Genomic DNA, 15,280 nt, shown 5'->3' on the forward strand with positions numbered 1-15,280 from the left:
GTTTCCTGAGACAGTCTCATGTGGCCCAGACTGGCCACAACCCTCTATGTAGTTGAGCCTAACTTTGAACTTCTGATCCTTCTGCCTCTGCTTCTGGAGTGCTGGGGTTACAGGTTGATAGTAACACAATTTCTCATGCAAATTTTAAATTAGTATTAATTCTGCACTTGATCTTAGTCCAAAGGCTGAGCAGTGGTTTCATGAGTTTTACTGGGGCTAGGGAGATGACTTAGGTGGTAAGAGCGTTTGCCGCTCTTTCAGAGGAACGGAGTTCAGTTCCAGAACTCACATCAGACAGGCAGCTCCCAACAGCCTGTAGCTCCTGCTCCCTCTTCTAGCCTCTGTAGGCATCCATAGACACACACCAGCACATTCACAGTTAAATCTAAACGAGTTTTATTTTATTTTATTTTAAAACTTTACATTGATTTAAGCTAGTGTATAAATTAATGGATTGTGTTCACGTCGTCCCCTGCCCCCTTCCCCCTAAGCCCTGGCTGTCTTGGAACTCTATTTTTAGATCAAGCTGGCCTTGAATTCAGAGATCCATTTGCCTCTGCCTTCAGAGTGCTAGGATTAAATGTGTGCACCACCATACCTGGCTAGATCAATGGGTTTAATCATGCAGTCTTCACACATCTTAAGTAATTTTATTTTATTTTTATTTTATATATTTTCATTTATTTTTTTCCCCCGAGACAGGGTTTCACTGTGTAGCTTTGCATCTTTCCTGGAACTCACTCTGTAGACCAGGCTGACCTCGAACCCACAAAGATCTGCCTGCCTCTGCCTCCTGAGTGCTGGGATTAAAGGTGTGCACCACTGCCGCCTGGCTTTATTTTATTTCTTTACATTTGAGACAAGGTCAATTATAGTCCAGAGTGACCTGGAGATAGCTATATAGTAAAGAATGATGTTGAACTTCTGATCTTTCCATTTCTATGACCAGTTTTATTCTGTGCTGGGTATTTCATGCATATTACGACATCACTCTACTAACAGAGCTACATCCCTACCCCTAACATTTATTTTTAAGTGATAAGTAAAAACATATAAATCAAAAACTAAAAACAAAACAAGACAAAACAACCACCACCATAGAAACCAGCCAAGCATGTATTTCCAGATACCTAGGAGGCAGAGTCAGGGATATTGCAAGCTCAAAGTCTACATACCGTAAAGAGTGAAGTTAAACTAGCCAAGACAACTTTGTGAGACCTGTCTTAAAATGAAAGAGTGGAAAGAGGGCTTTGACATGTAGCTCTGTGGCAGAGTACTTGTCCAGCATGCATGAGGCCATAGGTTCAGTTCCCACTGCAAAACAATAACAACAAACAAAAAAAGCAAAAGCTGGTGGTGGCGCACACCGCCTTTTTTTTTTTTTTTTTTTTGGTTTTTTTGGTTTTTTTGGTTTTTTTGGTTTTTCGAGACAGGGTTTCTCTGTCCCAGCTCTCGGGAGGCAGAGCCAGGCGGATCTCTGTGAGTTCGAAGCCAGCCTGGGCTACCAAGTGAGTTCCAGGAAAGGCACCAAAACTACACAGAGAAATCCTGTCTCAAAAAACCAAGTATATATATATATATATATATATATATATATATATATATACACACACACACACACACACACACACACACACACACACACACGCACGCGCGCGCGCGCGCGCACGCACACACACACACACACACACATAATATTAATAGTAGGGGCTTTAGAGGTGACTCATTGTGGTTATTTCAGAGGACCCAAGTTTAGTTCCCAGCACTCACATTGGATGTTTCACAACCACCTGTAGCTTTGGCTCCAGGGTATCTTGACACACTCTTTAGACTCCATGGAGACTGCACTATTGTGCACAAACCCACATTCAGACACACATACACATAATTTATATTTTTGAAAAAAAATATATTAACAGTAGTTCAAGTGGAGCTGGATATAGAAAAACTTGAAGATGGTAGTGATGAGGTTTTCTTGCGTCCCATGTGCTCTTCACAAAGCCAGTTTGACGTCTTAGCCTCAACTTGATTCTGGAATAGGCATTAGTTGAGAGTCACATCAAAATTTATCACCATTTATTTTTGTCTTTTCTTTTTTTTTTTTTTCCAGAGCTGAGGACCGAACCCAGGGCCTTGCGCTTGCTAGGCAAGCACTCTATCACTGAGCTAAATCTCCAACCCCCACCATTTATTTTTAATTAATTTCCCCGACCACTGTGTGTGGGGGATGACTTTTAGCCTTTTATCTTACTGAGGCAGGGTCTCTCTCATTGTCTCTGTTGCCTTATTTTGTATTCCAGGCTAACTGGCCCATGAACTTTCAGGAAATTCTGTCTCCGTCTCCCATCTCACGGAGTGGTAGGATTACAGCTGCATACCACCACACCTGCCTTTTTTATGAGGGATCCCTGAATCCGGTTCCGGTCATCAGGCTTGTAGAGCTAGTCCTTTAACCCAGCATGTATTGTTTCCTGCCATGTCTCCTTTATTCAGTGACTCTCTTCTGGCCTGGAGGGGAGCTTTGTGAACAAAAGATACATGGAACTTGTTTTAAAAAATAAAAATTCTGGGCCAGGCACATACCTTTAATCCTGGCACTTGGGAGGCAGAGGCAGGCAGGTATCTGTGAGTTTGAGGCCAGCCTGAGTTCCAGGACAGGCTCCAAAGCTACACAGAGAGACCCTGTCTGGAAAAAAACTAACTAAACCAAACCAAACAACCAACCAACCAAACAAACAAAAAACAATATATAAATAAGTGAATTCTGGACTGGGAAGGTAGCTCAGCAGATAAAGGTAAAGGCCTACCTGCATCCAATCCCCGAAACCCACATAAAAAGCGGCATGTCATGGTGCACACCTTAATCGGAGCACTCCTCCATCGAGATAGGAGGTGGAGACAGGAGAATTGCCTGGTGCTCATTGGCCAGTTAGATTGGGGTATGAAGCACAGCAGCAAAATCCAGAAAGTCCCCGCCTTAACAACGTGAGAACCAGCCCTGGAACCCTCCTTTCTCCACACACTTGCCTGAGGACCGTGACCAGAAGATTCTTTTCAGAATGGTCTGGAGATTTCGGGAAAGATATCCTTTAGAAATGCTGGCCACCTGCCGTATTGGAGAAGCTGGGATGGATCCAACAGCAACTCACAGAACAAAGGAAATGCTTGACTTTTATAGACTTTAGAGCTGCGGTTCACAACCTTCCTAGTGCTTTGACCTTTTAACACAGTTCCTTTGTTGTGGTGACCCCCAACCATAAAATTACTTCGTTGCTACTTCATAATTGTAATTTTGCTACTGTTATTAATCGTAATGTAAATATCTGTGTTTTCTGATGGTTTTAGGTGACTCCTATGAAAAGGGTCACGACCCAAAGGTTGAGAACCGCTGCTTTAACGAGCGCTCTCTGAATTCAGTTGTTTAGCTTTAACTAAGGTTGCCTTGGGTTTGGGCGGCAGGAAATTAATCCTACTGCTCTGACCTATGTTGGGTTGTTTCATAATAGCGTAGCGTCTTAGACCCATGGGAGAGAAGGTTTAACCAATCTCATCTACAGAGGCTGCATCTGTGAGATAACTGAAAACGAGAACGATTTTTAGCTACCAGTCTGATTTCTCTTACAAACCAGACGTAACTGTTGGGGGAGATGACACAATGTAGACACAGTCTAGAGAGTGGATGCAGACATAATACGAGCATTCCCTAATCTCAGTTCCCCAAGTAGCTCCACGGATTTGGGTGTGCTTCACCACTCCCAAGGAACACGCAAAGTTTCTGTGGACAGCCTGGAAGTGCAGCTCGGTAGTGGAGATGTGCATGCAGGAGCCCTGGGCTCCAGCTCTTGGGAAATGATTGCAGGATCACTTTTAGGACACACTGGAAGTGGCTGCAATTAGGGACGATGAAAGCGGAAAGGGGTTTTCTAATTATTTGTGTATGTTTTCAGTCCGACTGTGGCAAGTGTTCGGCCAAGAGGCAGGGGGATGGGTGTCCTAAGTTAACAGCACAAAGTTTAGCTCCAGAAAACTGATAGCTCACAACCGGATGAACCACCTAGGAAATCCCGCCCTCACCCCCTCCCCACCCCGCCACCGCGTTCCTCCGGGGCGACTTGGTCAGTACCCTAAACTGTCCCACATGAGGTCACTTTGCCCGGTCACGTGCTCGGCACCGCCGGAGCGCCACATCGCCGGCCGCACCCCTCCACCCCGCCGCCCACGTGACCCGGCCTAGTTTCTCCGTGCGGGACCCAGCGCTCCCGGGAAGCCCCGCCCCGCGCCCGGCGCTCCGCCCGCCAAGCTTGGCTCTTCGCCCTCCGGGACTGGCGCGTGGCACCGCGCTCCACGTGTTTTCCTCTGCCCAATGAGAGTCGGCGTCCGGGCGTGAAGGGGCGGGACGAAGGGGGGACGACTTGGTGTCGTCGCGCGAAGGGGGCGGGGCCTGCAACGTCGGCCCGAACGAGGGGACGCAACGGAGGCAGGTCGGAGCCGCTGCCGTCGCCATGACCCGTGAGTGCCGGGACCCCTTTTCCTCTCGCCCTTTTCTTTCCGCCCTCGCCACCCGCACGGCCGAGCGCCGGCGCGTTCGTCCCTTCAGCTTCCCCGGCGGAAGCTGCTTCGGGGAGCGCTCGCCAGCTGCCTCCCGCCCCAGCCGGAAGCGCAGCCCCTCTGCACGCCGCCACTTGCGGAGACCCCAGTGTTGGGCGCGGGCCGCCGGCGGCTCTCCGCGCTGGGGAAGCCGGGTGCCCTGGGTGCTGGGCCCCAGCGCGTGCTCCCGAGGCCCCGGGGCTCCCCGCACGCTCTACCAGCTGTCTTGGGCCCCCGCGGCACCCCAAACTTGACTCGCACCGGCAGCTTCGGCGCACCGTCCTCCCTCCCGCACCCCAAGTTAACCTGCCCCGTGGCGGCTGCCACACCCCGGCAGCCGAAGCCCGGCGATGGGGTCGGCGCCGCGGAGGGGGATAGTCGGGTCCCAGTCGCGGGAGGAGGGGCGCTGCTGTGTGCGTGGGGCGGCCCCGGCACCTCACTTTCTACCTTCTCTCCTTAGGCGGTAACCAGCGAGAGCTCGCCCGCCAGAAGAACATGAAGAAGCAGAGCGACTCGGTTAAGGGAAAGCGCCGAGATGATGGGCTTTCTGCTGCCGCCCGCAAGCAGAGGTAGCCCCAGGGAGGGGATACGACGGGACGGGTCGGGACGGGACGGGACGGAGAGACCTGGGTTAGACGGAGGGGTGTAGCAGGAAAGAGAACTGTTTCAGGGCTCGAGTCTGGACTAGGTGTGAGGGGCAGAGTGCATTGCTTCCTCTAGGGTTTTATTTCCTCCCCACTCCAAATGTTAAGTCACAGCTATACAGGAAGGGACTGGGGCGGGTCCCGGTCCGTAGGCTGATTTCTGAGTGCCCGGGTTGTGACCTTAAGGGCAAGGGCAGGGAGCTTCACATTATCAAGTACAGTTGTTTTGACAGCCCAGTACTTTTGGCCCTCCTTGCTGCTTGTATCTCCTCCCTTCTCCCGACTTTCTCACTAGTGTTGTTGGGTGTGGTACTCAGTACAGAATAGAGAGAGCCTTGGGCCTGAGTGGCCAGACTTCTGACCCCTTGGGCAACATCCAGATGGAGACTGATTGCCTTTTGAGCCTTAGCTCTACTCCTCTTGTTCTCCTAGGGTGGGAATATAGCAGCCATATGCTGAACTTTGTCCCACCCACTTCCATCTTATCCTCTGTACCCTTCATCCCCCTGCATCTTGTCCTTTTTGCCCTCTGGTACCTCCCAGTGCCCCATCATCTCTACCCCCAGGGACTCGGAGATCATGCAGCAGAAGCAGAAAAAGGCAAACGAGAAGAAGGAGGAACCCAAGTAGCTTTGTGGCTTCGTGTCCAACCCTCTTGCCCTGCGCCTGTGTGCCTGGAGCCAGTCCCGCCCTGCTCGAGTGTCCTCCTGTAGTGCTCACAGGCCCCAGCACCGATGGCATTCCCTTTGCCCTGAGTCTGCAGCGGGTTCCTTTTGTGCTTCCTTCCCCTCAGGTAGCCTCTCTCCCCCCTGGGTCGCTCCTGGGGGTGAGGGGGTTACCTCTTCCCAGTGTTTTTTATTCCTGTGGGGCACACCCCAAAGTATTAAAAGTAGCTTTGTAATTCCTTGAGCGCCTGGTTTGACTGGGGATTGGGGGGATGGGGATGGAGGAGTGATTGCCCTTTCCCACTAAAAGAGGAGACTTCTTTTAGGCACCTAAGAGAGGTTTGTAGACTTCATAAGGAAAACATCACAGAAGCAGCCTTTATTTTACTATGGCAACCAGAAAAGCCCTCCAGTTCTGTGGTGGAGGAATCCTGTAAGAACTATAGAGACTTCTTTTCTGTGATTTTTATGCCCCACTCAGACCTTGAACACCATCCCCATGATGGGTATTGAGGGCCATAAGAGGGGAAGGATCTAAGACTTAAGTTTATGTCTCTCTTCCTCATTCTTTGTTTGCTTGAAGGTTGGCCAAAAAAAAAAAAGTCCTGTTCACCGACTTCCGGTGGTCAGCTGCTCTCAAGTGTCCACACTCTCTTCTGTTCTGTCATTCCTCGTGGAATGAAGGTGGTTTTCGTCTTCCATTTTCTTTGATCTCAAGATCAGGATGAAAACCTGTGGTAGCCTCTGCTGCATTCTTTGTGTGCCCTGGGTTGTTCTGTGATTCTGGGCTTCTTACATCCCTGTACCCAGGGCTGAACCACTTGTTTTCTTTGGATTGCCAAGAGCAGACCGAAATCTTCAGTCTCTGTTGGTCTTTCCCTGCCCCTTACCTCCAGCTCAGGAGCCAGGAAGGGGCTGGGGCCACACTGCTAGGATCAGCTAAAGCTCCTGAGTTAGACTCTTGAGCTTGAATGAATCAGGAAACTAGGTGTTGGGCCACTTCTTCCAATTTAGATAATTAGGTAGAGTATTGAGCCTACGTGGTGGGAACTACCTATTTGTCCTTGAGGAACTGAGCTCAGCTAGATGACTCTTGGAGCTAACATTAGGAGCATGATCTAAAGGGTACCCCAGTTTGTTAATATAGATGGGGAGCAAGTTTTTACCTGTCATTCCTGACTGGATGGCAGTGTTGCCTGGAGACACCAGGGTGGTGGTAATTCTGCGTGGGGAGCCAACAGAGCGGTGCCAGGAACAGCCCCAGATAGAGGAGTACGCAGGCCCAGCAGGAGGCAACTTTGACCCAGAAGGTAGCCCAGCTACCTTTAGTGAAGGTCGTCTCCAGTTCTGCCCCCTCATAGCTGTGAAAGCCAAGGCTGATTAGAGATTCTGCAGCACCTTAGCTTTTGGAGTGCCCTGCTTCCCCTATAGCCACATTGTTCCCTTAACACAGCTAGGTTTTCGGGAGAGCATCTTAGGTCTGCTTTCATCCTACCTGAACCAGTTGGTAAGGGTAACCATGACATAGAGTGAAGCGAGGAAGAAGGCGAAGTGGAAGGCAGAGTAGCTGTAGGAAAGGTGCTGGTGGCCCTGGACCCGAGCAGCTGCAGGGGTCTCTCGGTCAGCTGGCCTGGCTCTGCTGCTTTGTCCTAGACAGAGAGCTGCTGGTGGGAAGCAGTGCTGCTGAAACCTCCCTCCCCCAGCTACTTATGAGGGCTCTTGAGGGCTCTTGGCACTTTGCAGGGTTCAACCACTTCCTGGATTGCTCCCTTGACTCACCATCCTCTGGTTCCACTGTCTGGGGGCAGCAGAAACAGAGTGAGGGCTTCTGTAAAGCAAAGCAGTGTTTTGAAATGGCTTCAAGACAGTGTGAGGGTACTGATGTAGAAAATTTTCCCTTTGAGAAGATTGGCTGGTGGAAGTGGAGGCACACCTGGGTTCAAATTCTTGCTCCAGCATATAAGTGGCTATGCAAACTTTGGTAAGATGTTTAATCTTTTGTGCCTCAATTCCTCCATTTGTGAAATGGAGCCAATACCTACCTCACAGGGTTGTTGTGAGGACTAAATTAAATGAGATGATGTGTGTAAAGTATGTAGCACAGTGCCTAGCACATTGTGGGTCTTCAATAAAGGGAGTAGCATCTAGAAGCTGAGCACTATGGGCAGGGTTGGGAGGATGTGTGTGTCTGTGTTTGGGGGAGGGATGTTGGGGGTTATTGAGCTCTTAATGCTCACCTGGAACTCGTAATTGTAAACCTTGATGATCCACAAGGGTCCAAATAACTCAGCCAGGTAGGAAGCCTCGTTGCTGTGAAAGAAAGTTTTTTTAATTTTGGGTCAAATAAGAAGGATTAGGGGCACTTACTGCCAACTAGTCCATGGTGGTATCCTTCCAGGGGGTGGTGTTCTCTCAGAGGCCCAGAAAGTCTGCGAATTTTAAACTCGACATTTCTCCCTGCCCCCATCATCTCATACAGATCATCTGATAACGTGCTATTCTTAGACATTGTCCCTGTTCGTGGGGAGCTCTTCTGGTTCTAGTCTTGCTCTACAGTTTAAATAAACCACAGCCCTGGACAGTCTCCTTCACTGAGTTCTCGGCATCCTTTCACACTTCCCATTGACAGCTTTACGTACCAAGCAAGAAGCACACAAGCATACATGATGCCAGCACTCAACACTGCTACTGAGGTGTCTGGTATTTGTGGTTCCAGTTTATTCTGGCCAGGCAGGCACAAGGTGTGATTCTGTCCTCGAAAGGTTACTGCGCAGGGGCAACAGACGAGAGAGGGGTTAAGGGCAAAGCCGGCTGTTAAGCAGGAACTGAAAAGGTCTTCAGCACTTGGGTTCTCACTTGTCTCTGGGGGACGGCTGGACAGTGCAGAGAAGGTCAGATACATGATGTAGCAGCTGATGATGGAGGCTTGTAGAAGGCCGGAGCTTGGGTGCTCTAGAGAACAGGTGCCATCAGTTGACAGGGAATTTCCTCTACTGTTTCTACCTGCACTTGTGTGTGTGGGGGGAGTGTGTGGGAGAGGCGGCAGAGGTGCTTTAGATAATTGAGAATGCTAATAAAGTTTTCTGTAACACCCAGAGGGACACAGCCCACCCCAAAATCTGCAGTGTTAAATCACAGATACCCACTGAGGTGGATGCAAGGTGCGATGGAGAGGAACGAGAGGAGGCCACAGAAGCAAAGGTGCAGGCTGAGTAACATCTTGTTGAGCAGGCAACCATCAGGGTGTGTGTAGTAGCGGAACAGTAGCACAGCTCCCACACCTGCCATAATGTAGAATCCTAGGGTAGCCAGAAACACAGCTAGGAACCAGTTACAGTCTTGTGCTGCTCCAGTTTGCCTGAAGAGAAGTGGATAAGGGTTTGTCACTCCAACCCATATAGACTAGTCCTCTTCTCTCCGCAGACTGATTAGTCAGCCCATTGGTCCACACAATACATTCTTGAGCTTTTGTCCTTGAACTCACTATTTCATATTGGTCCTGAAGGCAGGAGGTCTTGGCAGTCCTGCCCCAGCATCCTGAGTGTTGAGATTATGGGTATTTGTCACTATTCTTTTTTTTTTTTATTTTTATTTTATTTTATTTTTTTTGGTTTTTCGAGACAAGGTTTCTCTGTGTAGCTTTGCGCCTTTCCTGGAACTCACTTGGTAGCCCAGGCTGGCCTCGAACTCACAGAGATCCACCTGCCTCTGCCTCCCGAGTGCTGGGATTAAAGGCGTGCGCCACCACCGCCCGGCTCTTTTTTTTTTAAATAAAGCTTTTTTTTTTTTTTTTTTTTTTTTAAAGCATTTTAAAAGATTTATTTGTTTGTTATGTATACAGTGTTCTGTCTGAATGTATGCCTGCGTGCCAGAAGAGGGCACCAGATCTCATTACAGATGGTTGTGATCCACCATGTGTTTGCTGGGAATTGAACTCAGGTCATCTGGAAGAACAGCCAGTGCTCTTAACCACTGAGCCATCTCTCCAGCCCTCTTTTTTTTTTTTTTTTTTGAGACATGTTTCTGTGTGTAGCCCTGGCTGTCCTGGAACTCGCTTTGTTTGTAGACCAGGTTGGCCTCAAATTTAGAGATCCGCCTGCCTCTGCCTCCCAAGTACTGGGATTAAAGGTGTGCACCATCACCACTTGGCTGCCACCACCACTGCCCAGTCATCACCATTCTTGATTACCTGTTTTTGTTTCTTTTTACAAGAGGCTGCCTTGGAACTCTCTACCCTGCTTGTGTTTTTGTGAGATCATGTGTCCTGTTCTGGCCTTGAACTTTTGACCCTCCTGTTTCCACCTCCCAGTGCTGGGATCACAAGTGAATGTCATCACATCTGGTTTCTTGGAGCATTTTGTTACTGTTCATTGGGAGGCCATAGGAGCAACACCTAATAGGGCCTTTGCCCAGCCTTTCTGTATTTATCCCCTAAAGCCTGTCAGCCTCTTTGGGAGGAGCCTTTAGGGTTAGGTGCTCCTTACCAGTTCTTGTTCCACGAGTGGGCAAAGGCTGTGATCAGCACCAGCTGTAGTAGGATGAATGTGAAGCCTCCACAGATGCCAATATAATGCCAGGCTGCAAGATAGACACCATTGGGAACTTTTAGCTCTAGCTCCATCCCTCCACCCCCTTTTTTATTAGGAGCCTGTGTAGCATAGGCAGGTCTTAAACTCTCAAACCTGCCCCAGGCCCCCGAGTTCTGGGATTACAGATGTGTGGCATTACATCCAGCTTCCTGTCATTAAGTAGGAAGTCTAGCCTGCTCCCCCATCAGGGTATAAGATGAAGATTACCTGGGAAGAGATGCTCATCAGGGATGCAGAAGGCAACAGTACAGAGACCTAACAGGAGCAGCAGCTTGAAGCTCCAGAAGCTAGTAGGGGTAGACAGAAAACCAGATTGAGGAAAAAAGGCAAAGGGGGTGGGGGTATGGCAGGTAAACAGGAAATGAGTAGAGGAGAGGTGGAACCAGCCTCAAGTCCCATTGTAGTCCAAGTTCTAACTCAGATGACAAAAGTCACACGAGCAACACTACACTTTCCGGAAGGTTTGCATATAGCCATTGTTACGTTCAGTTTAGAGCCCAGGGATTTATGAACTTGTTTTCTGTCTTTTTACAGTGCTCTTTCTTCATCCTGGAGTTTCCTTTAGCTAGCCTGTGTCTACTTTCCTCTGTCCCATCCCCATCCAAAAACGACACACAGACCTGTTATGCAGCTGTGCGCGAGGGCTGGTGGGGGAGGGGAGGCGAAGTAGCAGCACAGCCTGCAGCAGGTGGAAAGTGGCAGTCCCCGCACATACTCGATACACAGCCCCAGAGCCACTGAGCGCTGGACAGTCCAAGCTGCCAAATAGGTGGGTACACAGCACCGAGGGCATCTGGATCTGCAGGGAATTTGGTTGTGAGAAAAGGTAGGATAAACCACAATGCATGGCAGGTCCCAACTTCTCACGGGTAGGTTGACACTTGCTCCCTGTTCCTCACTTTGCAACCCCTGCCAACTTACCCCATGTGCTTTGCCCCAGACCCTTTCTACCACTGTCCTAGACAGCAGCAGGCAGCAAATTGCAGAAGCCCCCAAATGGAGAAGGATGTAGAACAGGCGGCTACAAGAAGACTCGGTGAGGGAGGGCCACCTAGAGTGGCAGCAGCTGGCCCAAAAAAGAGGCCCACAGCAGGACACCTGGGGATAGAACAGATGTAGGAAGCAAAGGTGGAGTTTTGGCAGGGGGTGAGGTAAAACTGTATGGGGCTAATCAAAGGTCAAATCTCAAAACCCTCCATCCTACCGTCTGGTGGTGAGCTACTTAGAATTGCCTTTACTAAACACTAGTAAGATTTCATTGCAAGAACTTTAGTATAGGCTGGAACCACCCACTTTTCCCTAAGGCTCTGGCTGGGAATGTGGGATGAGAGATTTACGGATTATCGAGGCAAAGAACCAGGTCTGTCTCCCCAACTCTGTTTTCCAGCTATCTAAAGGCGTCTTCAAGTCTGTCTCCTCAAATGCCCTCTCACCTGATAAAAGGGGGTTTTCACTATGACATCGCCGACTCCCCCGTGCTGCTGTTCAAGGCCCAGGATGGTACTCCGGCCTGTGATGGCTTTTGCGCCTATCATTTTTGACCCAGAGGTTAGGCGTAGATCCGTTACTGGAAAAGCTGATGAGGAACAGCAGCTTCTCAAGATTTTCGCCCATTGGGCAGTTGCTGTGCTGGACTAAATCACTCAGTCTTAAGGCAGCATCAGAAAGCGAATACAGATCATTAGGAATTGGTAAATGCAAATACCCTTGTGAAGATGCCTTCACCGGCCTTCGTATTCGGGATCATTCGGACTGTTTTCTTAGATTAGGAGCAGTTGGCCTATCTGGTCTGCGGATTAGGTTTTTTTAATTGGTTTAGGATTAGCTGTCGGCTGCCTTGGTTGGTCAGAATTCCGTGTGTGTGTGTGTGTGTGTGTGTGTGTGTATAGATTGTTCTTAGGTGAAGAAGTAAGTTGTGCATTTGGGTGGTGTGGGTAGTGAACAGATTAGTCGAAGGAGACTTTGCAGAAAACACAAGCCCGAGAGGAGGTCAAAAGCGAACCGCCTTCTCAAGACAGGCACAAAGGTGTGGTCCAGAGCCTGCCCCGCCCCGTATCTGGGCGGAAGCTGAGGTTTGCCGGAAGTTGTGGAGCCGCAGCCTATGCGGCGGCGCGGTGAGATCGAAATGGCGACCGAGGGAGATGTGGAGCTGGAGTTAGAGACCGAGACCAGCGGCCCCGAGCGGCCTCCCGAGAAGCCACGGAAGCATGACAGTGGTGCTGCTGACCTGGAGCGGGTCACTGACTATGCGGAGGAGAAGGAGATCCAGAGTTCGAATCTGGAGACGGTGAGGTTGACTGGGAACTTGTATGAGAGGGCTTGAGTGTGGGGTAGGGGTGAGTTGAGGCTGACCCGTTTGCTGCCTATCAGAGGCTCCAGGAGGGCAGATCGCGATAGTGTTAGTAGGCAGTAGGGTGGGGATAAGCGACAACACTCACCCAGACTGCGGTTTGCTTAAGAATTTGATGGAGATTGGGCCCAAATGCATCTCAAGTGCACAGAATTAAGCGTAGTCCTTTGGTCCCGAGAACACTCGTCATTGTGAATACTTGAGGAACCACGTGGTTTTTATTTTTGGTAATGTTTTAGATGTGAAATTTTTGATCGCACGGTGGTAAGTAACTAGATTCGTGTTTCCTACAGGCTATGTCCGTCATTGGTGACAGACGGTCCAGGGAGCAAAAGGCAAAACAGGAGCGGTAAGTTTAAAGCACACCGCCAGCGCTGCGGGTCCTCATTCTCCAGGAAAAAGTTTTTAACCAATTCCCGCAGATTTAGGGTTTACAACTTTGTTGTTAGCGAGTTTTTAGGGGAAGGAAAGCCTGGATACCTTACTGTAAAGCCTCCACGGGGAGGATTGGGCACGTTTACTTGCTGTTTCCAGTCAACCCTGTTCCACCCATTTGCAGTGTGTAGTTGGTAGTGTTCCTTCTGGCAGAAGTAGAGAATGAAGACAGGTGTGTGTGTGTATATACACGTATATATTCACAGGGAGAAGGAACTGGCGAAGGTCACGATCAAGAAGGAAGATCTGGAGTTGATAGTAAGTAGTAATGCTTTCGTGGATGCTCAAGAGAAGCCCTACCTAATTTGGGTTCCTAACAAGTGGAGCCAGAAATTAGTTGACACATAAATGCCCGAGGGGAGGCTTTGGTGACATGATTTACCCTTTTCTTGCAGATGACAGAGATGGAGATCTCTCGAGCAGCAGCAGAAAGGAGCTTGCGTGAACACATGGGCAATGTTGTGGAGGCTCTTATTGCCCTAACAAATTGATAATGTGTGTTTTCAGACATTCTGGGCTGATTTACTGAAATAAAGTGTTTTGTTATGCTGTTTTTTTTTAACCTCAGATCAAATGCATTATATATTTTATTTTGTTGTCAGTTTCTGTGTTTGGACTTCATGAAAGTGTATGAGCAATCAATATAAAGAAGTACCTAATGTTCAAATACAAGCTCTATTTTTATTACACTTACTGTGTGTGTGTGTGTGTGTGTCTGGGCACTCTCCTGCCACAGTGCTTGACATCAGATGACAATTCTACTTCCATAGTGTAGGAATCGAATTCAAGTGCCCTTTTCCACAAAGCCTTTCACCCATCTTAAATAACAGATTCTGACTAGCTCTTGGCAATATAGAGTACATTTGGATCCTCTGCAAAAGACCCAACTACATGTGCTTCTAGGATAGCTTGTAAATTTTATTTTTTCAGATATGTTCTTCCTGTGTAGCCCAGTTTGTTTTCAAACTCAGATCCCTGCACTAACACCACTTGAGAGCTGCAATTTCAGTCACCCTTCCCAACTCTGTAGGCTAGCTCAAGAACACCAAAAGACTAGCTCCTACTGGCGTCTTTTAAGTTACCAACCCCAGCCGGGCAGTGGTGGCGCACGCCTTTAATCCCAGCACTCGGGAGGCAGAGCCAGGCGGATCTCTGTAAGTTCGAGGCCAGCCTGGGCTACCAAGTGAGTTCCAGGAAAGGCGCAAAGCTACACAGAGAAACCCTGTCTCGAAAAACCAAAAAAAGTTACAAACCCCATTCATAGGCTACTGGAGTAAAAATTTAGGTTCTAGAGATGGAATTATAGATCACAGAAATGATGGGTCAGAGCTGGAGAGATGGCTTAGTAAATATCTGCCTCAAAAGCACAAGGAATCTGAGTTTGGAACTCTAGTACTGTACACCCCCCAAGAAGCCCAGGGGTAACTGAGTGGTGGTGGCGCACACCTTTATTTTATTTTTTTTTATTTTTTATTTTTTTTTTGGTTTTTCGAGACAGGGTTTCTCTGTGTAGCTTTGCGCCTTTCCTGGGACTCACTTGGTAGCCCAGGCTGGCCTCGAACTCACAGAGATCCGCCTGGCTCTGCCTCCCGAGTGCTGGGATTAAAGGCGTGCGCCACCACCGCCCAGCTGGCGCACACCTTTAATCCCAACACTTGAGAGGCAGAGGCAAGTGGATCTCCACGAGTCTAGGCCAGCCTGGTTTACTGGGGAAGTTCGAGGACAGCCAAGGCTAGCCCTGTCTTATAAAACAAACAAAACACCACCACCAAGAACAATAAAAAGCCCAAAAGTGGTGGTATGATTCTGTAACCCCAGCATTGGGGGTTGTGCTGAGACAGGCAGATCCCCACAACTCATTGGCCACTCAGCCTAATCAGGAACTTGTGGCTCTTTAAGACCATGTCCCAAAACACAAGGTAGAGAGTGACTGACATTACATTTATACCTACTTTGTTGCCATGGGATTGAGATGTAGTTGAAGCTGGACTGGAACTTGTGACATTTCTG

The 15,280-nt window shown here is 49.0% G+C and overlaps 3 protein-coding genes across 4 annotated transcripts; 2 read left to right on the top strand and 1 right to left on the bottom strand.

Annotated features, from left to right (window-relative positions):
* The first annotated feature begins 4,375 nt into the window (after positions 1-4,375).
* On the top strand, positions 4,376-6,135 carry Serf2 (small EDRK-rich factor 2). Of its 2 annotated transcripts, none has more exons than XM_059261254.1 (3): positions 4,376-4,509; positions 5,048-5,156; positions 5,775-6,135. In XM_059261254.1, exons 1-3 carry the CDS (start codon positions 4,503-4,505, stop codon positions 6,130-6,132), a joined length of 474 nt encoding a protein of 157 aa, XP_059117237.1. In that variant the 5' UTR covers positions 4,376-4,502; the 3' UTR covers positions 6,133-6,135. The 2 variants fall into 2 exon arrangements, with proteins under 2 accessions (XP_059117237.1, XP_059117238.1); XM_059261255.1 differs by having other exon boundaries at positions 5,798-5,970.
* Positions 6,136-6,643: 508 nt separating this feature from the next.
* Serinc4 (serine incorporator 4) lies at positions 6,644-12,488 on the bottom strand. The gene is given in 13 exon segments (XM_059261258.1): positions 6,644-7,137; positions 7,140-7,257; positions 7,392-7,545; positions 7,676-7,724; positions 8,134-8,206; positions 8,536-8,662; positions 8,753-8,848; positions 9,043-9,254; positions 10,381-10,474; positions 10,693-10,772; positions 11,106-11,284; positions 11,407-11,583; positions 11,919-12,488. Coding segments are annotated over 13 exon segments (1,533 nt in total). The 5' UTR covers positions 12,021-12,488; the 3' UTR covers positions 6,644-7,065.
* A 40-nt stretch (positions 12,489-12,528) lies between these two features.
* Hypk (huntingtin interacting protein K) lies at positions 12,529-13,830 on the top strand. Its single transcript, XM_059261256.1, has 4 exons — positions 12,529-12,772; positions 13,129-13,184; positions 13,477-13,528; positions 13,666-13,830. The coding sequence occupies exons 1-4, from the start codon at positions 12,587-12,589 to the stop codon at positions 13,759-13,761; spliced, it is 390 nt and encodes a 129-aa protein (XP_059117239.1). The 5' UTR covers positions 12,529-12,586; the 3' UTR covers positions 13,762-13,830.
* Positions 13,831-15,280: the final 1,450 nt, after the last annotated feature.

The sequence above is a fragment of the Peromyscus eremicus genome, chromosome 4 (assembly GCF_949786415.1).
Source record: "Peromyscus eremicus chromosome 4, PerEre_H2_v1, whole genome shotgun sequence".
NCBI lineage: Eukaryota > Metazoa > Chordata > Mammalia > Rodentia > Cricetidae > Peromyscus > Peromyscus eremicus.

What these genes read in the sequence shown, in the direction of transcription:
- Hypk (XM_059261256.1), top strand. Translation starts at nt 12,587, where the DNA reads ATGCGGCGGCGCGGTGAGATCGAAATGGCGACCGAGGGAGATGTGGAG. An exon ending in CAAAAGGCAAAACAGGAGCG is followed by an intron (nt 13,185 to 13,476) that starts GTAAGTTTAAAG and finishes ATATATTCACAG; the next exon opens with GGAGAAGGAACTGGCGAAGG. An exon ending in AGGAAGATCTGGAGTTGATA is followed by an intron (nt 13,529 to 13,665) that starts GTAAGTAGTAAT and finishes CTTTTCTTGCAG; the next exon opens with ATGACAGAGATGGAGATCTC.
- Serf2 (XM_059261254.1), top strand. An exon ending in GCTGCCGCCCGCAAGCAGAG is followed by an intron (nt 5,157 to 5,774) that starts GTAGCCCCAGGG and finishes GGTACCTCCCAG; the next exon opens with TGCCCCATCATCTCTACCCC.